This window comes from Mobula hypostoma, chromosome 28 (genome assembly GCF_963921235.1).
Source record: "Mobula hypostoma chromosome 28, sMobHyp1.1, whole genome shotgun sequence".
Classification (NCBI taxonomy): Eukaryota; Metazoa; Chordata; class Chondrichthyes; order Myliobatiformes; family Myliobatidae; genus Mobula; species Mobula hypostoma.
Genome location: NC_086124.1, coordinates 20712901 through 20735340, shown reverse-complemented (window position 1 = coordinate 20735340; position 22440 = coordinate 20712901). Strand labels below are relative to the sequence as shown.

The 22440-nt window shown below is 56.6% G+C and overlaps 1 protein-coding gene across 1 annotated transcript in view; it reads right to left on the bottom strand.

Annotated features, from left to right (window-relative positions):
• Nucleotides 1-22440, bottom strand: part of LOC134338746 (voltage-dependent L-type calcium channel subunit alpha-1D-like) — a 109744-nt gene that overhangs the window by 73844 nt on the left and 13460 nt on the right. Inside the window, 7 exon segments of the mRNA XM_063034788.1 lie at nucleotides 2338-2563; nucleotides 6639-6799; nucleotides 7625-7651; nucleotides 13153-13238; nucleotides 13333-13421; nucleotides 19522-19724; nucleotides 20602-20705. Coding sequence (XP_062890858.1) covers nucleotides 2338-2563; nucleotides 6639-6799; nucleotides 7625-7651; nucleotides 13153-13238; nucleotides 13333-13421; nucleotides 19522-19724; nucleotides 20602-20705 — 896 coding nt within the window.

The following is a 22440-nucleotide window of genomic DNA, read 5'->3' as shown; positions in this document are numbered from 1 at the left end:
GGGGGAGGAAGTGAGGGGGGAGGGTGGGAAAGGAAAATCCAAGAAAAAAACTGAAGCCATTCGTCCACTTCATAAAATTGGGGGCTGATCGCATCTCCCTGGGAGACATCACACACAGTCAACCTCACACGTTTGCAGGAGGAGTCTGCTGCAAATACCACCCTCCCCTCGGTCCATGCCCCCAGACCCACCAACCCCCCTCCCCCCATTCTGCATTTCAGCTTCTGGAAACGGAGACCTGGGACGGAAGGGCAGGAAGTGGAGTATGGGGTAGTGGAGGTATAATTTGTTCATCTCTGCCGATCACCCCATCCTTGACTAAGCTGTTCCACCATGAACACGATCTGTTATGAGTCAACATGATGCTTTCAGATCAGGTCATGCATAGCACGTACCTCCGCTGCACCGCTGAGGTGTGTTTGTGGGGTACAGGGGCTAGCGACCCTCGTGCCTGTTCTATGTACTTGACGTGTGATTTTTTTGTGTTCTATCGCTGAGCAGCAGTGAACCATCTGATTGGCCTATTAGAGTTCTCTCTGGGAACTAGCTGACTTGATCAGCATTTCTGATCTGGCTATTGTTCACGATTGCACTTAATTAAAAAAAAAATGTATTTGACAGTAAGGAGGAGGCTAGGAGGTGAGGGATGGTAGAGAGAGAGACAAGGGGGAAGAGGTTAGAGGGGAGGAGGTTAGGAGGTGAGGGACGGTAGGGAGGGGTGAGGGGGAGGTATTAGGTTAGGAGGTGAGGGGGAAGGAGGTTAGGAGATGAGATGGTAGGGAGGGCCGGGGGAGGAGGTTCGGAGGTGGGATGGTGGGGAGTGGTGAGGGATGAGGAGGTTAGAAGGGGGTGGTAGGAGAGATCGAGATTTAGGAGAGGTGGTGGGAGAGATGGAGGTTCAGGAGGGGTATTGGGAGAGATGGAGGTTCAGGAGGGGTATTGGGAGAGATGGAGGTTCAGGAGGGGTATTGGGAGAGATGGAGGTCCATGAGGGGTGGTGGGAGATGGAGATCCAGGAGGGGTGGTGGGAGAGATGGAGATCCAGGAGGGGTGGTGGGAGAGATGGAGATCCAGGAGGGGTGGTGGGAGAGATGGAGGTCCAGGAGGGGTGGTGGGAGATGGAGATCCAGGAGGGGTGGTGGGAGATGGAGATCCAGGAGAGGTGGTGGGAGAGATGGAGGTTCAGGAGGGGTATTGGGAGAGATGGAGGTTCAGGAGGGGTATTGGGAGAGATGGAAGTTCAGGAGGGGTGGTGGGAGAGATGGAGGTCCAGGAGGGGTGGTGGGAGATGGAGGTCCAGGAGGGGTGGTGGGAGATGGAGATCCAGGAGGGGTGGTGGGAGAGATGGAGGTCCAGGAGGGGTGGTGGGAGATGGAGATCCAGGAGGGGTGGTGGGAGATGGAGATCCAGGAGGGGTGGTGGGAGATGGAGATCCAGGAGGGGTGGTGGGAGATGGAGATCCAGGAGGGGTGGTGGGAGAGATGGAGATCCAGGAGGGGTGGTGGGAGAGATGGAGGTCCAGGAGGGGTGGTGGGAGATGGAGATCCAGGAGGGGTGGTGGGAGATGGAGATCCAGGAGAGGTGGTGGGAGAGATGGAGGTTCAGGAGGGGTATTGGGAGAGATGGAGGTTCAGGAGGGGTATTGGGAGAGATGGAAGTTCAGGAGGGGTGGTGGGAGAGATGGAGGTCCAGGAGGGGTGGTGGGAGATGGAGGTCCAGGAGGGGTGGTGGGAGATGGAGATCCAGGAGGGGTGGTGGGAGAGATGGAGGTCCAGGAGGGGTGGTGGGAGATGGAGATCCAGGAGGGGTGGTGGGAGATGGAGATCCAGGAGGGGTGGTGGGAGATGGAGATCCAGGAGGGGTGGTGGGAGAGATGGAGATCCAGGAGGGGTGGTGGGAGAGATGGAGGTCCAGGAGGGGTGGTGGGAGATGGAGATCCAGGAGGGGTGGTGGGAGATGGAGATCCAGGAGAGGTGGTGGGAGAGATGGAGGTTCAGGAGGGGTATTGGGAGAGATGGAGGTTCAGGAGGGGTATTGGGAGAGATGGAAGTTCAGGAGGGGTGGTGGGAGAGATGGAGGTCCAGGAGGGGTGGTGGGAGATGGAGGTCCAGGAGGGAAGGAGGAGAGCCGCTGGCACTCACCTGGTCACCATAAAGATGTAGAGGAGACGGACACAGCAGAGTACAGTGATACAGAGGGGTGGCGGGACCTGGAGGATGGAGATACCAAGAGGCAGTAGGATGGGAGGTTCAGGACTGGTGGTAGGAGAATGCAGGGTAAGGCGTGAGGAGGGGGGATGGAGGTTAATGAGGAGTTTGGAGTGCCGTCTGTACTCACCTGGTCACCTTAAAGATGCGGAGGAGGCGGACACAGCGGAGCACGGAGATACCGAGGGGCGGCATGACCTGGAGTTCGACCAGGACCGTCTCGACGATGCCCCCACACACTACGAAGCAGTCGAACCGGTTGAAGAAGGAGAGGAAGTAGGCCTCGAGCCCCAGGCTGTATAACTTCAGCAACATCTCGGCCGTGAACAGTGACAGCAAAACCTTGTTGGCGATGTCTGTCCGGGAAGAGGGTGCAGGTCAGAGGTCAGCGGCTAGCTGGGGTGAGGGCACGCAGCCTCAGCGCCTGCTCCTACCCTCCCTACCCCCTTGCCTTCCCTCTCCCCTCTATATTCTCCTTCCTCTCCTTCTCCCTCCCCCATCTTTCAATCTCCTTCCCTCCCATCCTCCATTTTCCTATCTCTTCCCTCCCTCCTCCTGTCCCACCCCATCTTCGCTCTCTCCTCACCTCTCTCCATCTCCCCCTCGCTCCCTCCCTCCTTTTCTCCCCCTCCCGTAATGAGAACGTGGTCACCCCGATGGGGGGTAGTGAGTGAGGAGCAGAGGAGCAGGATGGGGGGGAGGGAGGAGAGGATGAGGAACAGCAGAAGAGAGAGAAAGAGGGAAAGAAAGAAAAGATTGGGGGAGGGAGGGAAGCAGAGAGATGGAGGGAGGATGGGCAGAGAGAGGGAGAAGGGAAGGAGGGACAATCGGAGAGAGAGAGAGAACATGGGGAGGAGAGAGAAGGGTGGAAGGGGGAAGAGATGGAGAGAGAGGGAGAGGGTGGGAGAAAGGGTGAAAAAGAGGAGGAGAGGGATAGAGTGTGGCAAAGAAAGCAGAGAGGGAGGGAAGAAAGGGTGGAGAAGAAAGAGGGAGGGAGAGGGTGGAAAGGAGGAGGAGAGTTGGGGGAGAGGGAGGGATGAGGGGGAGGAAATGGAGGGAGGGAGTGTCCTTTTCTGAATGGTCAGCAGCACACAGTGACCTTGCTCTAGCAGAGGTTGGGGTGGGTGTGAATCTGAGGGATTTGCAGGATGAGGGGGAGTCCCAGCAAGGGAATCCACTCCCCTCATGCTCTGGAACCCCCTCCCCTCCCCCCAGTCCACCCCAGACCCTAATCTGCCTGATCCTGACCCAAACACCCTTCCCCCTTCCTTCCCACTCAATGTGGAAGAGGCCCTTCGTTCCATCCAGCCCACACTAGCTCCGTCGTCCCCAAGGCCATCAGAGCTCGCTGTCCACTCTGGTGAAGATTCACCCAGGTTGCTAGTCAGTCTGGATCCAACTCCCCCCACCTACCTCAACACCAAAACAACCTCCCCCCAACCCTGATAAATCAATGAGGGGCAGGGAAAGGCCACTCTGCCCATTCATCAGCCTGCTAGCCCTACTCTACAAGATCTGATAATCTCCCTGCACCCGCTACCCCCTGGAAACCTCCCCCTCACCCCCAAATCCATTTTCCTCCTCCTTGGTAACGCCGATAGGGAAACCTCTCCACTCTCAAGGGAACGCTCCCGCTAACCTGACCCTGGTTAAGAGCAAGTTATTACCACCTCCACCAATTGACTAGTGTTACAAAGGAGAATACCCCTCCACTTTCCTTGCCCCCCAAGATCTATCTGTGCTCTCAAACAAACCCCGAGAACCTCTCACCCTTCCCTCCCTGGAGAGATGTTGGGCCTTCATTCTTTGGAGGGTGGGAGACCAAAGGGTGACCTTACAGAGATGTATAAAATCATGAGGGGCATAAATAGGGTAAATGCACACAGTCTTTCCCCCCAAGATTGAGGAATCAAGAACCAGAGGGCACAGGGTTAAGGTGAGAGGGGAGAAGTATAACAGGAATCTGAGGGGCAACTTTTTCACCCAGAGGGTGGTCATCTATGGAACGAGCTGCCAGAGAAAGTGGTTGAGACAGGTACATGGACGACATTTGAAAGACACTTGGACAGGAAAGGTTTAGAACATGGGCTCCCAAACTTTTTTTTTATGCCATGGACCAATCCAGGACTCCAGTTTGGGAACCCCAAGTCTAGAGAGATACGGACCTAACACGGGCAAGTGGGATGGGATAGCATGGATCAGAAGGGCCTTTCTCCCTGCTGTCTGACTCGGTGACTTTACCCCAGAATCGTGATGTAACTGGTCAGACAAGTTAAAAGGATAATCAAAATGTCACCGAGAGTCTAAGTAAGTTTATTATCAAAATACCCCAAACTACCCTGAGATTCATTTCCTTGTGGGCATTTTCAAGAAAATAAAGAAATACAAGTGAATTTATGAAATATTATACATAAATAAAGGACTGAATAATTGAATCCAGAAACATTTCTAAATCTTTAGTGTTTTATCCTCCTGTGATAATCCGAATTTTCCCAATATCTAATATCTGTATTTTTTAAAATCCCAAACTACCGGTTTAAAATCCCTACCGTTAATATCTCCCTGAATATAGCTTCCCTTGCGTCTGTGGGACTCGCACTGAGAAATTAGTGTTTCCTTGCTCGTGAGTTGGGATGCTTCAACCCAAGGGTGCTGGGGGCTTTCAAACTCACCGTCCGAGAGGGAAATAGGCAGACTTGACGGGCTGAATGGCCCAATTCTGCTCCTATGTCTTATGGTCTTATGGGGGGTGGGGTGGGCTTGTTGCATTGAAACAGGAGCTCAAGAGCAGAGGAAGAGGACAGACACAGGAAGACAAGATCTGATAATCTCCCTGCACCCGCTACCCCCTGGAAACGCCGATAGGGAAACCTCTCCACTCTCAAGGTAGAGGGGAAGAGAGCGAGACCGACTGAGAAAGATATGGAGAAAGGGGAGAGAAAAGGAGGGAGGGAGGGGGAGGGAGGGAGATAGAGACAAAGAGAGACAGAGAAAAGGGAGAAAGAGGAAGACAGACAGTCAAAGAGAGAAGGAGGAATCAGGGAGGTAGATTAGAGACAGACAGAGGGAGGTCGGGAGAGACAAAGAGAGAGGGAGAGAGAGGAGAGACAGACAAGAGGGTCAGAGAGAGAAAGAAAAGGGAGAGAGAGACACAGAGACAGACAGACAAAGAGAGAGGTAGATGAGAGAGTGAGAGAGACAAAGAGAGAGAGGTGGTGGGGAGAGAGAGGGGGTGGGGAGGAGAGAAGGGGTGGGGAGAGAAGGGATGGGGAGAGAGAGGGGGTGGGGAGAGAGAGGGTGGGGAGGAGAGAAGGGTGGGGAGGAGAGAGGGGGTGGGGGAGAGAGGGTGGGGGGAGAGGGGCTGGGGAGAGAGAGGGTGGGGAGAGAGAGGGTGGGGAGAGAGGGGGTGGGGAGAGAGAGGGGGTGGGGAGAGAGAGGGTGGAGAGAGAGAGGGGGTGGGGAGAGAGGGGATGGGGAGAGAGAGAGGGGGTGGGGGGAGAGAGAGGGGATGGGGAGAGAGAGGGTGGGGAGAGAGAGGGTGGGGAGGAGAGAGGGGGTGGGGGGAGAGAGAGGGTGGGGAGAGAGAGGGGGTGGAGAGAGAGAGGGGGTGGGGGGAGAGAGGGGTGGGGAGAGAGAGAGTGGGGAGGAGAGAGGGGGTGGGGAGAGAGGGGTTGGGGAGAGAGAGGGTGGAGAGAGAGAGGGGGTGGGGAGAGAGAGGGGGTGGGGAGAGAGGGGATGGGGAGAGAGAGAGGGTGGGGAGAGAGAGGGTGGGGAGGAGAGAGGGGGTGGGGGGAGAGAGAGGGTGGGGAGAGAGAGAGGGTGGAGAGAGAGAGGGGGTGGGGGGAGAGAGGGGTGGGGAGAGAGAGAGTGGGGAGGAGAGAGGGGGGTGGGAGGAGAGAGGGGGTGGGGAGAGAGAGGGTGGAGAGAGAGAGGGGGTGGGGAGAGAGAGGGTGGGGAGGAGAGAGGGGGTGGGGGGAGAGAGGGTGGGGAGAGAGAGAGGGTGTGGGGGGAGAGAGGGTGGGGAGGAGAGAGGGGGTGGGGAGAGAGAGGGTGGGGAGAGAGAGGGTGGGGAGGAGAGAGGGGGTGGGGGAGAGAGAGGGTGGGGAGAGAGAGGGTGTGGGGGGAGAGAGGGTGGGGAGAGAGAGGGTGGGGGTGAGAGACGGTGTGGGGGGAGAGAGGGTGGGGAGGAGAGAGAGGGTGGGGAGAGAGAGGGTGTGGGGGGAGAGAGAGGGTGGGGAGAGAGAGGGTGGGGAGGAGAGAGGGGGTGGGGAGAGAGAGGGTGGGGAGAGAGAGGGTGGGGAGGAGAGAGGGTGGGGAGGAGAGAGGGGGTGGGGAGGAGAGAAGGGTGGGGAGGAGGGAAGGATGGGGAGAGAGAGATGGATAGAGAGAGATAGTAGATAGGGAGAGAGGATGGGGAGTGCGGACACTTGCCGTGGACCTGGGTAAGCCATTCGGGCTGGTTGTGGTGCTCGGAGGCGATGGTGGCCGTGTTGAGGAAGACCAGGAGCAGCACGATCCAGTAGAAGGTGACGGACTTCACGGCCGCCCGGCAGTGTCGACGGCAGTGCCTGTTCCATCGGCGCAGGCGCTTGCTGTGGATTGTCAGAGACACGGTGCGTCAGGGCAGCACGTTATCTCAGCCCAGGGTCATTGTCTAAACTCCCCCAGGATTGGTGTGTAAAGTCTTGCAGGTCAGAGTGCAAAGACACCTCGGGACCAATGTGCAAATTCCCCCAGGGTGAGTGTACAAGTTTACACAGTCAGCGTGTAAATTATCCCAGAACGAACGTGTATAGTCACACAAGATCAGTGTGTAAGTTGTCACAGGAATGTTGTTTAAAGTCACCCAGGGTCAGCAATATATAAAGACAAACAAGGTCAGTGTGCAAATTCTCCTTGAATCAGTGTGTAAAACCGCTTGAGTTCTGTGTGTAAAGTTACTTCAGATCAGTGTTATCAATTCACCAGGTGCACTCATCTCTTCTAGGGTGAATGTGCAAATTCACCACACACCACTCTGTAAATTCTTTCAAAACGAGTGTGCAAATTCACCAGAGATGATTGTGTAAACTCTCTTGGAGTAAGCAAGCACATTCACCCCAGGTCATTGTTTAAATTCAATCAACATCATTGTAAACTCACCCCAGGTCAGTAAGCAAATTGTCCTGGGATCAGTGTGACAATTCACAGTGCCGGGTTATCACATAGGATCAGTGTGCAAATCCAATACAACACTGGATTATTACAAGGAATCAGTGTGTCAGTTTACTGTACACTAGATTATAACACACACTTAGTTAGTAAATTCACTGCACACTATCACACCCTGCACTAGATGATCGCAAAAGATGAGTGTGTAAATCACCCCACGGTGTATCGGATGGGAACAGTAGGGGGATTATCCTACGCATACTCACCAGATCCGTGTCTTTGACAATTTTCCTCTGTAAAGGAACAGAATTTTTGTTAGATAATGTCTTGTCTTGTCCATGCTGCACCTTGGGTTGTGGGTTGATGGCCAATATTCCTGACCCCAGGAGACTGTGATGGGACGGTGTACAGGGGACTTCACTCTGTATCTAACCACAGGAGTGTGTGATGGGACTGTGTGGAGGGAGTTCACTCTGTGTTTGACCCCGGGAGTGTATGATGGGATGGTGTGGAGGGAGTTTCACTCTGTGTCTGACCCCGGGAGTGTGTGATGGGACGGTGTGGAGGGAGATTCACTCTGTGTCTGACCCCGGGAGTGTGTGATGGGACGGTGTGGAGGGAGTTTCACTCTGTGTCTGACCCCGGGAGAGTGTGGAGGGACGGTGTGGAGGGAGTTTCACTCTGTGTCTGACCCCGGGAGAGTGTGGAGGGACGGTGTGGAGGGAGTTTCACTCTGTGTCTGACCCCGGGAGAGTGTGGAGGGACGGTGTGGAGGGAGTTTCACTCTGTGTCTGACCCCGGGAGTGTGTGATGGGACGGTGTGGAGGGAGTTTCACTCTGTGTCTGACCCCGAGAGTGTGTGATGGGACAGTGTAGAGGGAGCTTCACTCTGTGTCTGACCCCGGGAGTGTGTGGAGGGACGGTGTGGAGGGAGTTTCACTCTGTGTCTGACCCCGGGAGAGTGTGGAGGGACGGTGTGCAGGGAGTTTCACTCTGTGTCTGACCCCGGGAGTGTGTGATGGGACGGTGTGGAGGGAGTTTCACTCTGTGTCTGACCCCGGGAGAGTGTGGAGGGACGGTGTGGAGGGAGTTTCAGTCTGTGTCTGACCCCGGGAGAGTGTGGAGGGACGGTGTGGAGGGAGTTTCACTCTGTGTCTGACCCCGGGAGAGTGTGGAGGGACAGTGTGGAGGGAGATTCACTCTGTGTCTGACCCCGGGAGAGTGTGGAGGGACGGAGTGGAGGGAGATTCACTGTGTGTCTGACCCCGGGAGAGTGTGGAGGGACAGTGTGGAGGGAGATTCACTCTGTGTCTGACCCCGGGAGTGTGTGGAGGGACGGTGTGGAGGGGGTTTCACTTTGTGTCTGACCCCGGGAGAGTGTGGAGGGAGAGTGTGGAGGGAGATTCACTCTGTGTCTGACCCTGGGAGAGTGTGGAGGGACAGTGTGGAGGGAGATTTACTCTGTGTCTGACCCTGGGAGAGTGTGGAGGGACGGTGTGGAGGGAGTTTCACTCTGTGTCTGACCCTGGGAGAGTGTGGAGGGACGGTGTGGAGGGAGATTCACTGTGTGTCTGACCCCGGGAGAGTGTGGAGGGACGGTGTGGAGGGAGATTCACTCTGTGTCTGACCCCGGGAGTGTGTGATGGGACGGTGTGGAGGGAGTTTCACTCTGTGTCTGACCCTGGGAGAGTGTGGAGGGACGGTGTGGAGGGAGATTCACTCTGTGTCTGACCCCGGGAGTGTGTGATGGGACGGTGTGGAGGGAGTTTCACTGTGTGTCTGACCCTGGGAGAGTGTGATGGGACGGTGTAGAGGGAGCTTCTCTCTGTGTCTGACCCCGGGAGAGTGTGGAGGGACGGTGTGGAGGGAGATTCACTCTGTGTCTGACCCCGGGAGAGTGTGGAGGGACAGTGTGGAGGGAGATTCACTCTGTGTCTGACCCTGGGAGAGTGTGATGGGATGGTGTGGAGGGAGATTCACTCTGTGTCTGACCCCGGGAGAGTGTGGAGGGACGGTGTGGAGGGAGTTTCACTCTGTGTCTGACCCCGGGAGTGTGTGATGGGACGGTGTGGAGGGTGATTCACTCTGTGTCTGACCCCGGGAGAGTGTGATGGGACGGTGTAGAGGGAGCTTCACTCTGTGTCTGACCCCGGGAGTTTGTGGAGGGACTGTGTGGAGGGAGTTTCACTCTGTGTCTGACCCCGGGAGAGTGTGGAGGGACGGTGTGGAGGGAGATTCACTCTGTGTCTGACCCCGGGAGAGTGTGGAGGGACAGTGTGGAGGGAGATTCACTCTGTGTCTGACCCTGGGAGAGTGTGATGGGACGGTGTGGAGGGAGATTCACTCTGTGTCTGACCCCGGGAGAGTGTGGAGGGACGGTGTGGAGGGAGTTTCACTCTGTGTCTGACCCCGGGAGTGTGTGATGGGACGGTGTGGAGGGAGATTCACTCTGTGTCTGACCCCGGGAGAGTGTGGAGGGACGGTGTGGAGGGAGATTCACTCTGTGTCTGACCCCGGGAGTGTGTGGAGGGACGGTGTGGAGGGAGATTCACTCTGTGTCTGACCCCGGGAGTGTGTGGAGGGACGGTGTGGAGGGAGATTCACTCTGTGTCTGACCCTTGGAGAGTGTGGAGGGACGGTGTGGAGGGAGTTTCACTCTGTGTCTGACCCTGGGAGAGTGTGATGGGACGGTGTGGCGGGAGCTTCACTCTGTGTCTGACCCCGGGAGTGTGTGGAGGGACGGTGTGGAGGGAGTTTCACTCTGTGTCTGACCCCGGGAGAGTGTGGAGGGACAGTGTGGAGGGAGATTCACTCTGTGTCTGACCCCGGGAGAGTGTGGAGGGACAGTGTGGAGGGAGATTCACTCTGTGTCTGACCCTGGGAGAGTGTGGAGGGACAGTGTGGAGGGAGATTCACTGTGTGTCTGACCCCGGGAGAGTGTGATGGGACGGTGTGGAGGGAGTTTGACTCTGTGTCTGACCCCGGAAGAGTGTGGAGGGACAGTGTGGAGGGAGATTCACTCTGTGTCTGACCCTGGCAGAGTGTGGAGGGACAGTGTGGAGGGAGATTCACTCTGTGTCTGACCTCGGGAGTGTGTGGAGGGAGATTCACTGTGTGTCTGACCCCAGGAGAGTGTGGAGGGACAGTGTGGAGGGAGTTTCACTCTGTGTCTGACCCCGGGAGTGTGTGATGGGACGGTGTGGAGGGAGATTCACTCTGTGTCTGACCCCGGGAGAGTGTGGAGGGACGGTGTGGAGGGAGATTCACTCTGTGTCTGACCCCGGGAGTGTGTGATGGGACGGTGTGGAGGGAGTTTCACTCTGTGTCTGACCCTGGGAGAGTGTGGAGGGACGGTGTGGAGGGAGATTCACTCTGTGTCTGACCCAGGGAGAGTGTGGAGGGACAGTGTGCAGGGAGATTCACTCAGTGTCTGACCCCGGGAGAGTGTGGAGGGAGATTCACTGTGTGTCTGACCCCGGGAGTGTGTGATGGGACGGTGTGGAGGGAGTTTCACTCTGTGTCTGACCCTGGGAGAGTGTGGAGGGACGGTGTGGAGGGAGATTCACTGTGTGTCTGACCCCGGGAGAGTGTGGAGGGACAGTGTGGAGGGAGTTTCACTCTGTGTCTGACCCTGGGAGAGTGTGGAGGGACAGTGTGGAGGGAGTTTCACTCTGTGTCTGACCCCGGGAGTGTGTGGAGGGACAGTGTGGAGGGAGATTCACTCTGTGTCTGACCCCAGGAGTGTGTGGAGGGACAGTGTGGAGGGAGATTCACTCTGTGTCTGACCCTGGCAGAGTGTGGAGGGACAGTGTGGAGGGAGATTCACTCTGTGTCTGACCTCGGGAGTGTGTGGAGGGAGATTCACTGTGTGTCTGACCCCAGGAGAGTGTGGAGGGACAGTGTGGAGGGAGTTTCACTCTGTGTCTGACCCCGGGAGTGTGTGATGGGACGGTGTGGAGGGAGATTCACTCTGTGTCTGACCCCGGGAGAGTGTGGAGGGACGGTGTGGAGGGAGATTCACTCTGTGTCTGACCCCGGGAGTGTGTGATGGGACGGTGTGGAGGGAGTTTCACTCTGTGTCTGACCCTGGGAGAGTGTGGAGGGACGGTGTGGAGGGAGATTCACTCTGTGTCTGACCCAGGGAGAGTGTGGAGGGACAGTGTGCAGGGAGATTCACTCAGTGTCTGACCCCGGGAGAGTGTGGAGGGAGATTCACTGTGTGTCTGACCCCGGGAGTGTGTGATGGGACGGTGTGGAGGGAGTTTCACTCTGTGTCTGACCCTGGGAGAGTGTGGAGGGACGGTGTGGAGGGAGATTCACTGTGTGTCTGACCCCGGGAGAGTGTGGAGGGACCGTGTGGAGGGAGTTTCACTCTGTGTCTGACCCTGGGAGAGTGTGGAGGGACAGTGTGGAGGGAGTTTCACTCTGTGTCTGACCCCGGGAGAGTGTGGAGGGAGATTCACTGTGTGTCTGACCCCAGGAGAGTGTGGAGGGACAGTGTGGAGGGAGTTTCACTCTGTGTCTGACCCTGGGAGAGTGTGGAGGGACAGTGTGGAGGGAGTTTCACTCTGTGTCTGACCCCGGGAGTGTGTGGAGGGACAGTGTGGAGGGAGTTTCACTCTGTGTCTGACCCTGGGAGAGTGTGGAGGGACAGTGTGGAGGGAGTTTCACTCTGTGTCTGACCCTGGGAGAGTGTGGAGGGCCGGTGTGGAGGGAGATTCACTGTGTGTCTGACCCCGGGAGAGTGTGGAGGGACAGTGTGGAGGGAGTTTCACTCTGTGTCTGACCCTGGGAGAGTGTGGAGGGACAGTGTGGAGGGAGTTTCACTCTGTGTCTGACCCCGGGAGAGTGTGGAGGGAGATTCACTGTGTGTCTGACCCCAGGAGAGTGTGGAGGGACAGTGTGGAGGGAGTTTCACTCTGTGTCTGACCCTGGGAGAGTGTGGAGGGACAGTGTGGAGGGAGTTTCACTCTGTGTCTGACCCCGGGAGTGTGTGGAGGGACAGTGTGGAGGGAGTTTCACTCTGTGTCTGACCCTGGGAGAGTGTGGAGGGACAGTGTGGAGGGAGTTTCACTCTGTGTCTGACCCTGGGAGAGTGTGGAGGGCCGGTGTGGAGGGAGATTCACTGTGTGTCTGACCCCGGGAGAGTGTGGAGGGACAGTGTGGAGGGAGTTTCACTCTGTGTCTGACCCTGGGAGAGTGTGGAGGGACAGTGTGGAGGGAGTTTCACTCTGTGTCTGACCCCGGGAGAGTGTGGAGGGAGATTCACTGTGTGTCTGACCCCAGGAGAGTGTGGAGGGACAGTGTGGAGGGAGTTTCACTCTGTGTCTGACCCTGGGAGAGTGTGGAGGGACAGTGTGGAGGGAGTTTCACTCTGTGTCTGACCCTGGGAGAGTGTGGAGGGACAGTGTGGAGGGAGTTTCACTCTGTGTCTGACCCCGGGAGAGTGTGGAGGGACAGTGTGGAGGGAGTTTCACTCTGTGTCTGACCCTGGGAGAGTGTGGAGGGACAGTGTGGAGGGAGTTTCACTCTGTGTCTGACCCCGGGAGAGTGTGGAGGGAGATTCACTGTGTGTCTGACCCCAGGAGAGTGTGGAGGGACAGTGTGGAGGGAGTTTCACTCTGTGTCTGACCCTGGGAGAGTGTGGAGGGACAGTGTGGAGGGAGTTTCACTCTGTGTCTGACCCTGGGAGAGTGTGGAGGGACAGTGTGGAGGGAGTTTCACTCTGTGTCTGACCCCGGGAGAGTGTGGAGGGCCGGTGTGGAGGGTCGGAGTACGGGGACGACACACTCACAGTATTACTGTGCAACACGCCGCTTGCTCCTCCTCACCGCCGAGCTCGGTATTGATGGATGCCGTTTCGCTGGCGGGGAGACTAGCTGTGGGCGGAAAGGGAGCACATTAGAGATGGTCGGTGGAGCCAAGAGGAATTTTCCCCCCCCCTCGCCACCCTTCTCCACCCTCCCTCCCTGACGTGGCTCGACTCACTGTGGGTCTCGTTGGAGGAACTGAACCATCCCAGCTTCCCTCGTTTCTTGTTGGCAAGATCCACCATGGTAACGCCTTGGAAACGGGAGCAGAGGCAGAGACGGGCAGCCAGGGAGGGAGGGAGAGAGAGAGTGAAAGAACAAGGGTGAGAATCGGAGACGGATTGAGGGAGGGAATGATTGAATGAAGAAAATCGGGGAGAATGAGGGAGGGAATCAAGGAGCAAAGGAATGAAGTAGGAATAGAGGAAGGGAATGAGGGAGGAATAGAGGAAGCGTTATTGGAGGGAAGGAAAATATGCGGAGGCATGGGAATCAGGGAGAGATAGAGAGGGAATGAGGGAAGGAGGGAGTGAGTGAAGGTGATGGGGTTGAATGACGGAGGAAGGGAATGACAGATGGAGGGAATGCATGTGAAGGATAAGAGTGAGGGAATGAGGATGTAAGGAGGTGAATGAGGGAGGGAGAGAGGGAAGGAGGGAGTGAGGAAAGGTAGCGAGAGGAAATGAGGGAGGAATGGAATGTGAGGGAGCGAAGGAAGGCAGAGGGCGAGAGAGAGTGAATGAGGATAGGAAGGGATGGAAGAGGACAATGAGGGACGGAGCGAATGAAGGAGAGAACGGAATAAGGGAGGTAATGTGGAAACCAAGGAAGTATGAGTAAGGTGAAGGAGGGAGGGAGGGAGAGAGTGAGGGGATGAGAGGAGAGTAATGGACAGAGAGGGATGAGGGGATGAGAGGAGAGTGAGGGAGTGGGAGAGAGTGAGGGGATGAGAGGAGAGTAATGGACAGAGAGGGATGAGGGGATGAGAGGAGAGTGAGGGAGTGGGAGAGAGTGAGGGGACAAGAGGAGAGTAATGGACAGAGAGGGATGAGGGGATGAGAGGAGAGTGAGGGAGTGGGAGAGAGAGAGGAATGAGAGGAGAGTAATGGACAGAGAGGGATGAGGGGATGAGAGGAGAGTGAGGGAGTGGGAGAGAGTGAGGGGATGAGAGGAGAGTAATGGACAGAGAGGGATGAGGGGATGAGAGGAGAGTGAGGGAGTGGGAGAGAGTGAGGGGATGAGAGGAGAGTAATGGACAGAGAGGGATGAGGGGATGAGAGGAGAGTGAGGGAGTGGGAGAGAGAGAGGAATGAGAGGAGAGTAATGGACAGAGAGGGATGAGGGGATGAGAGGAGAGTGAGGGAGTGGGAGAGAGTGAGAGGGAGTGAGAGGAGAGTGAGAGGAGAGTGGAGTGGGAGAGAGTGAGGGGATGAGAGGAGAGTAATGGACAGAGAGGGATGAGGGGATGAGAGGAGAGTGAGGGAGTGGGAGAGAGTGAGGGGATGAGAGGAGAGTAATGGACAGAGAGGGATGAGGGGATGAGAGGAGAGTGAGGGAGTGGGAGAGAGAGAGGAATGAGAGGAGAGTAATGGACAGAGAGGGATGAGGGGATGAGAGGAGAGTGAGGGAGTGGGAGAGAGTGAGGGGATGAGAGGAGAGTAATGGACAGAGAGGGATGAGGGGATGAGAGGAGAGTGAGGGAGTGGGAGAGAGTGAGGGAATGAGAGGAGAGTAATGGACAGAGAGGGATGAGGGGATGAGAGGAGAGTGAGGGAGTGGGAGAGAGTGAGGGGACGAGAGGAGAGTAATGGACAGAGAGGGATGAGGGGATGAGAGGAGAGTGAGGGAGTGGGAGAGAGTGAGGGGATGAGAGGAGAGTAATGGACAGAGAGGGATGAGGGGATGAGAGGAGAGTGAGGGAGTGGGAGAGAGTGAGGGGACAAGAGGAGAGTAATGGACAGAGAGGGATGAGGGGATGAGAGGAGAGTGAGGGAGTGGGAGAGAGAGAGGGAATGAGAGGAGAGTAATGGACAGAGAGGGATGAGGGGATGAGAGGAGAGTGAGGGAGTGGGAGAGAGTGAGGGGATGAGAGGAGAGTAATGGACAGAGAGGGATGAGGGGATGAGAGGAGAGTGAGGGAGTGGGAGAGAGAGAGAGGAGAGTAATGGACAGAGAGGGATGAGGGGAGAGAGAGAGTGAGGGATGGAGAGAGGAGGAATGAGAGGAGAGTAATGGACAGAGAGGGATGAGGGGATGAGAGGAGAGTGAGGGAGTGGGAGAGAGAGAGGAATGAGAGGAGAGTAATGGACAGAGAGGGATGAGGGGATGAGAGGAGAGTGAGGGAGTGGGAGAGAGTGAGGGGATGAGAGGAGAGTAATGGACAGAGAGGGATGAGGGGATGAGAGGAGAGTGAGGGAGTGGGAGAGAGTGAGGGAATGAGAGGAGAGTAATGGACAGAGAGGGATGAGGGGATGAGAGGAGAGTGAGGGAGTGGGAGAGAGTGAGGGAGAGAGAGTGGACAGAGAGGGATGAGGGGATGAGAGGAGAGTGAGGGAGTGGGAGAGAGGGATGAGGGGATGAGAGGAGAGTGAGGGAGTGGGAGAGAGTGAGGGATGAGAGGAGAGTAATGGACAGAGAGGGATGAGGGGATGAGAGGAGAGTGAGGGAGTGGGAGAGAGTGAGGGGACGAGAGGAGAGTAATGGACAGAGAGGGATGAGGGGATGAGAGGAGAGTGAGGGAGTGGGAGAGAGTGAGGGGATGAGAGGAGAGTAATGGACAGAGAGGGATGAGGGGATGAGAGGAGAGTGAGGGAGTGGGAGAGAGTGAGGGGATGAGAGGAGAGTAATGGACAGAGAGGGATGAGGGGATGAGAGGAGAGTGAGGGAGTGGGAGAGAGTGAGGGGACGAGAGGAGAGTAATGGACAGAGAGGGATGAGGGGATGAGAGGAGAGTGAGGGAGTGGGAGAGAGTGAGGGGATGAGAGGAGAGTAATGGACAGAGAGGGATGAGGGGATGAGAGGAGAGTGAGGGAGTGGGAGAGAGTGAGGGGATGAGAGGAGAGTAATGGACAGAGAGGGATGAGGGGATGAGAGGAGAGTGAGGGAGTGGGAGAGAGTGAGGGGATGAGAGGAGAGTAATGGACAGAGAGGGATGAGGGGATGAGAGGAGAGTGAGGGAGTGGGAGAGAGTGAGGGGACGAGAGGAGAGTAATGGACAGAGAGGGATGAGGGGATGAGAGGAGAGTGAGGGAGTGGGAGAGAGTGAGGGGACGAGAGGAGAGTAATGGACAGAGAGGGATGAGGGGATGAGAGGAGAGTGAGGGAGTGGGAGAGAGTGAGGGGATGAGAGGAGAGTAATGGACAGAGAGGGATGAGGGGATGAGAGGAGAGTGAGGGAGTGGGAGAGAGTGAGGGGATGAGAGGAGAGTAATGGACAGAGAGGGATGAGGGGATGAGAGGAGAGTGAGGGAGTGGGAGAGAGTGAGGGGATGAGAGGAGAGTAATGGACAGAGAGGGATGAGGGGATGAGAGGAGAGTGAGGGAGTGGGAGAGAGTGAGGGGATGAGAGGAGAGTAATGGACAGAGAGGGATGAGGGGATGAGAGGAGAGTGAGGGAGTGGGAGAGAGTGAGGGGATGAGAGGAGAGTAATGGACAGAGAGGGATGAGGGGATGAGAGGAGAGTGAGGGAGTGGGAGAGAGTGAGGGGATGAGAGGAGAGTAATGGACAGAGAGGGATGAGGGGATGAGAGGAGAGTGAGGGAGTGGGAGAGAGTGAGGGGACGAGAGGAGAGTAATGGACAGAGAGGGATGAGGGGATGAGAGGAGAGTGAGGGAGTGGGAGAGAGTGAGGGGATGAGAGGAGAGTAATGGACAGAGAGGGATGAGGGGATGAGAGGAGAGTGAGGGAGTGGGAGAGAGTGAGGGGATGAGAGGAGAGTAATGGACAGAGAGGGATGAGGGGATGAGAGGAGAGTGAGGGAGTGGGAGAGAGTGAGGGAGTGGGAGAGAGTGAGGGGACGAGAGGAGGGTGACAGACAGAGATGGGGGAAGGGAATGGGGAGAACAGGGAAAGAAGGGAAAGTTTAGAAATGGTTTCTCAAGCTCAGGTTAATTTTCTCCCTCTGTCTCTCCCTCTCTCTCTCTCTCAGACCGAACCCAATGGCCGGTGTCCACCCCACGTCACTTGGTCTCCGAGCTTCACCCTCCGTTGGCGCCGCCTGACCTTCTGGGTAAAGTCCCTCAATGCCTCGTTCCCCTCTAGCAGACCCACCATCCTGCCCCGGGTCCATCAGGAATAACCCATTCGAGGAACAGCAGAGGGAGATTAATCCAGATAGGGGGAAGGTGTTGGAGTTTGGGTACACTAGTCAGGGCAGGACCTTGAAAGGCAAGGACCCTGGGGAATGTTGCAGGACAGAGAGACCCAGGGGTTCCCTGTAAGTGTGGATATGGGTGGACAGGGCAGTGAAGAAGATGTTTGATATGTTGGCTGTATCGGACGGGACACCAAACACAGGAGTTGGGATGTCCTGTTACACCTGTACAAGACGTTGGTGAGACCGCACTCGGAGTATTGTGTGTAGTTCTGGTCACCCAGCTATAGGAAGGATGCCATTAAGCTGGAGAGGGGGCAGGAAAGATTCACCAGGATGTTCCCGGGACTGGAGGGATTGAGAGGCTGGACAGGCTGGGACTGTTTTCCCTGGAGTGAAGGACTCTGAGAGGTGACCTTATAGAGGTTTACAACACCACGAGGGGGGTAGACAAGGTGGATGGTCAGTCGTTTTCTCCAGGGGAGGGGAGTCTAAAACTAGAGGGACCAGGTCTAAGGTGAGAGGGGAGAGATTTAATAGGAACCTGAGGGGGCAACTTTTTCACCCAGAGGATGGGCCAAATATGGAATGAGCTGCCAGAGGAAGTGGTTGAGACAGGTACGTGAACATTTAAAAGACACTCAGACAGGTACAGGGGTAGGAAAGGTTTAGAGGGATACAGGCCAAACATGGGCAAATGGGACTGGCTTCTTGGTCAGCACTGACAAGATGGGCTGAAGGGTCTGTTTCTGTGCTGTGTGACTCTGTCCTGGTTTTGAGTGAGGACCTCAGACGTGAAACCACCCTGCTCCTCTCTCTCTGAACTTCGGTGTTCACCCATCTTGAGCACACACGCGTTCTCTCTCCTCCTCTGCCCATCCGATACCCTTCTGAGTCCTGTCTCCGCGACTCCCTCTCCCCAATCTCCCTCCCAACCTTCCAATCCCCCTCCCTTTCTCCTTCACTCATCCCACTTTCTTCCTCCTCTTCACCCCCTTCTCTCCCCTCTCCCTTACCTGTCACCTCTTCTCTCTCTCCCCTTCTGCTCATCCAATACCCTTCTGAATCCTATCTCCTCTCCCCCAATCTTCCTCCCAAAATCCCAATCCCCTCACTCTTACATTTACTCTTCACCCTCTCTACCCATTATTCCTCAATCTCTCCTCTTTCCACCCTTCTATCTCTGCCCCTCTCTCTTTCTCTACCCTCCACCTCTCTGCCCCTCTCTCACCCCTGTCACCTCCACCCGCTCTCTCCCCTTCCGCTCATCCAATACCCTTCTGAATCCTATCTCCACGACTCCCTCTCCCCCAATCTTCCTCCCAAAATCCCAATCCCCTCTCTCTTCCACTTACTCTTCCCTCTCTCTAATCATTATCCCTCAATCTCTCCTCTTTCCACCCTTCCATCTCTGCCCCTCTCTCTTTCTCTCCCCTCCCTCTACCCTCCTCCTCTCTGTCCCTCTCTCTCACCCCTGTCACCTCCACCCGCTCTCTCCCCCCTCTCTCAACCTTCTCCCTCTCACCCTCTGTCATCCCCACTCTCTCCCCAATCTCAATCTCCTCTCTCCCGCTCCCCCCTCTCTCCTACCCCTCCTCTACTTCTCCCCCTCTCTGTCACCCTATCCCTCTCTCCACTCTCCTCCCTTAACATCTCTCCCTCCCTCTCGCTTCACATCTTCTCCTCCCACTCCCCTCTCCCTCCCCTCACCTCTAGGAGATACAGGATCTCTTAGCCCTACTCCCCTCTCCCTCCCCTCACCAAACCTCTTCACCACTTCCCCCTCCCTCTTTCCCATCCCTCTCCTGCTTTCTCACTCCCCCATTCTCTCCCCCTCGCCCCATCTCCCGCTCTCACCTCCTCCCTCACCCCTCCCTACTCCCCATCCCGCTCCCTCCATTTCTATCCCCACCTCTCCTCCCTCTCCGCCCCTCCCACTGTCTCACTCCCCTTTCCCTCGTCCCCCCGTCTCTCATCCTCTCTCACTCTCTCTGTTGCCTCTCTCCCTCAATATCCTTGCCGCCTCTCCCCTCCTGGACTTCCCTCCGCCTCGCCGGGGGAGGCCTGGGACTCACGTTTGTGCTTCTCGCCCGCCTCCTGGTCCTCCTCGTCGGGGTCGATGTCCTCAGCCTGGGTGATCCAGTCCAGGTAGCCCCTCAGGTCCTCCTCCATCTGCTGGCGCTCCCTCAGCTTCTGGAAGTCCCCGCGCGCCTTCGCCTTCTCTCGCTCCTTGGAGAACTCGCTTCATGCGGTGGGTCCGGGGGAGGGGGAGGAGTGGGCAGAGGGGGGTCTGTCACGTCATGTCACGTTCGCGGCCCCTCCCGTACCTCACGCCCCCACCCGAGAGAGGAAATGGGAAAGGGGGAGAGGTTGAGAGAGATTGAGTTAAAAGAGGGAGTGGGGGGGATAGAGAGAGGGTGCGATTGAGGGGAGAGGGAGAGAGGGGTTTTAGGGAGGGGAGAAGGGGAGAGAGGAGTGGAGAGTGTGAGAGGGAGAGAGAATAGGGGAGAGAGAGGGGGAGAGAGAGGAGAGAGGAGGAAGGGGAGAAAGGGGGAAGGGGAGAGGGGGCAGAGGGGAGATGAGGAGGAGAGGGAGAAAGAGAGATGGGAGGGGTGAGAAGGGAGAGAAGGAGGGGAGAGGAAGAGTGGGGGACTGGGGCAGAGAGAAGTAGAGGGGGAGTGAGGGAGGGAGAGAGTGTTTGAGAGCAGGACACAGGACAGATAGTGTGGAGAAGGAAGAAAGGAAGGAGGAAGGAGAGGTGAGGGAGGGATCAGGATTAGTCGAGGAGAGGGGGGAGAGAGATGGGACAGGTGGAGAGAGGGAGGGATGGAGGGAGAGAAATGAAAGGGGGAAGAGAGGGACAAAGGGTGAGACAGAGGGGGAGAGAAGGGGGAGAGAGGGGTAAACTGGGCAGGGGAAGTGGGAAGGGGTAGGGAGGTGAAGGGGCGAGGAAGGAGGCAATAGACCGATGTTGGAGGAGAGGGGGAAGGAAAGGGGACAGAGATGGGCAGGGGGATTGGCTGCAGTACCTGAGCGGGGTGTAGGGGGAGGGTCCCAAGAGGGAGGGGGGGTGCAATATTGGGACAGAGCGTAAGGGAGGAACCTGAGAGGATACTCACCCACTCAACACTCCCAGCACCAGGTTGAGGACGAAAAACGAGCCGAAGATGACGAGGCTGACGAAATAAACCCAGGGTAGCTCGTAACCCATGGCATCTTGAGTCTGAGGGGCGAGGCAGGGTGGGGGGAGAGAGGAAGGGTGAGAGAAAGAGAGAGGAATGGGGGGGAGAGAAAGAAGGGAAGACAGCGTGAGAGGGGATAGACAGAAAAAGAGAGGGGAGGTAGAGGGGAAAAGAAAGAGGGAGACATGGGGAGAGATGGAGAGAGGAGACAGGAGAGGAAGGGAATGAGAGAAAGATGGGTAGCAGAGAGAGAGAGAGTAGAAGAAATGGGAAGAAGATAACAGAAAGACAGAGGGAGCTGTCTAGGCATGAATGAGATGTGAGTTAGAGTACTCCCTCCCCATCTCTGCCTCCCTTCCTATCTCTCTCACGCGCCTCCCCTCCCGTTCCCTCTCTTTTCTCTCCTTCTCTCTCCCTCTCTGTCTTCACTATCACCCCTCTGTCCTTTGCCCCCTCAATTTCCCTCCTCTCTCTCTTTTCCCCCTCAGAACTTTCTATAGGGGTACGATTGAGAGCATCCTGACTGGCTGCATCACTGCCTGGTATGGGAACTGTACTTCCCTCAATCGCGGGACTCTGCAGAGAGTGGTGTGGACAGCCCAGCGCATCTGTAGTTGTGAACTTCCCATGATTCAGGACTTTTATAAAGACAGGTGGGTAAAAAGGGCCCGAAGGATCATTGGAGACCTGAGTCACCTCAAACACAAACTGTTCCAGCTGCTGCCATCCGGGAAACGATACCGCAGCATAAAAACCAGGACTAACAGGCTCCGGGACAGCTTCTTCCACCAGGCCATCAAACTGATTAACTCACACTGACACAACTGTATTTCTATGTTATATTGACTGTCCTGTCGTACATAATATTTATTACAAATTACTATCTGTCTCTCTCCTTCCTCCCTCTCTCCCCTCCCTTTCTCTTTCCCTCACCCTCTATCTCCCTTTTCTCACTCTCCCTTCCTGTCTCTCTCTTCCCCTCCCTCTTTCCCCTCTCACTCTCTCGCCACCTCCCCCCCTCTCTCTCCTCATCTTCCCTCTCCCTCCCACCCTCTCTTCCTCCTCACTCCTCCCCAGTGAGAGATGGGACCCGGCGAGGGACGAGAGATGGGAAACCCTCCCTTTACCCTGTAGTGTGGGGGGCAGCGAAAGGCCACGAGGGAAAGAGTGAGGGGTTGCAGGAAGGGAGGGCAGAGTTGCGGGGAGGCAGGGGAAGGTAGGAAGGGAGAGAGCGTCAGGAGGGAGGGGAGGGGAGGGAGTGATGGGTGGACGGGGAGAGAAGCAAGTGGTGAGGGAGCAGGAGAAGCCAAGGGAGAAACGGAGTGGAGCGAGAGGAGGGAGAGTGATCCTCACCCAGTACAGGATGTTGCTCCACCTCTCCATGGAGGGGAGGGAAGGATGGAGGGGTGCAATGGGTAGGGAGGGGATGAAGGACAATGGGGAGGGGGTCTCACTCTCACCCAGTACAGGACATCGGTCCACCCCTCCATAGTGATACACTGGAAGGAGGGGAGTGAGGGATGGAGGGGTGTAGGGGGGTATGGAGGGGAGAAGAGAGGATGGAGGATGGGGAGGAGAGAGGATGGAGGATTGGGAGGGGAGGATGGAGGATGGAGGATGGGGAGGGGGTCTCACTCTCACTCAGTACAGGACGTCGGTCCACCCGTCCATGGTGATACACTGGAGGAAGGGGAGGGATGGATGGAGGGGTGTAGGGGGGGAGGGAGGGGAGGGAGGGTTGGAGGATGGGGTAGGGACGGAAGGATGGAGGATGGG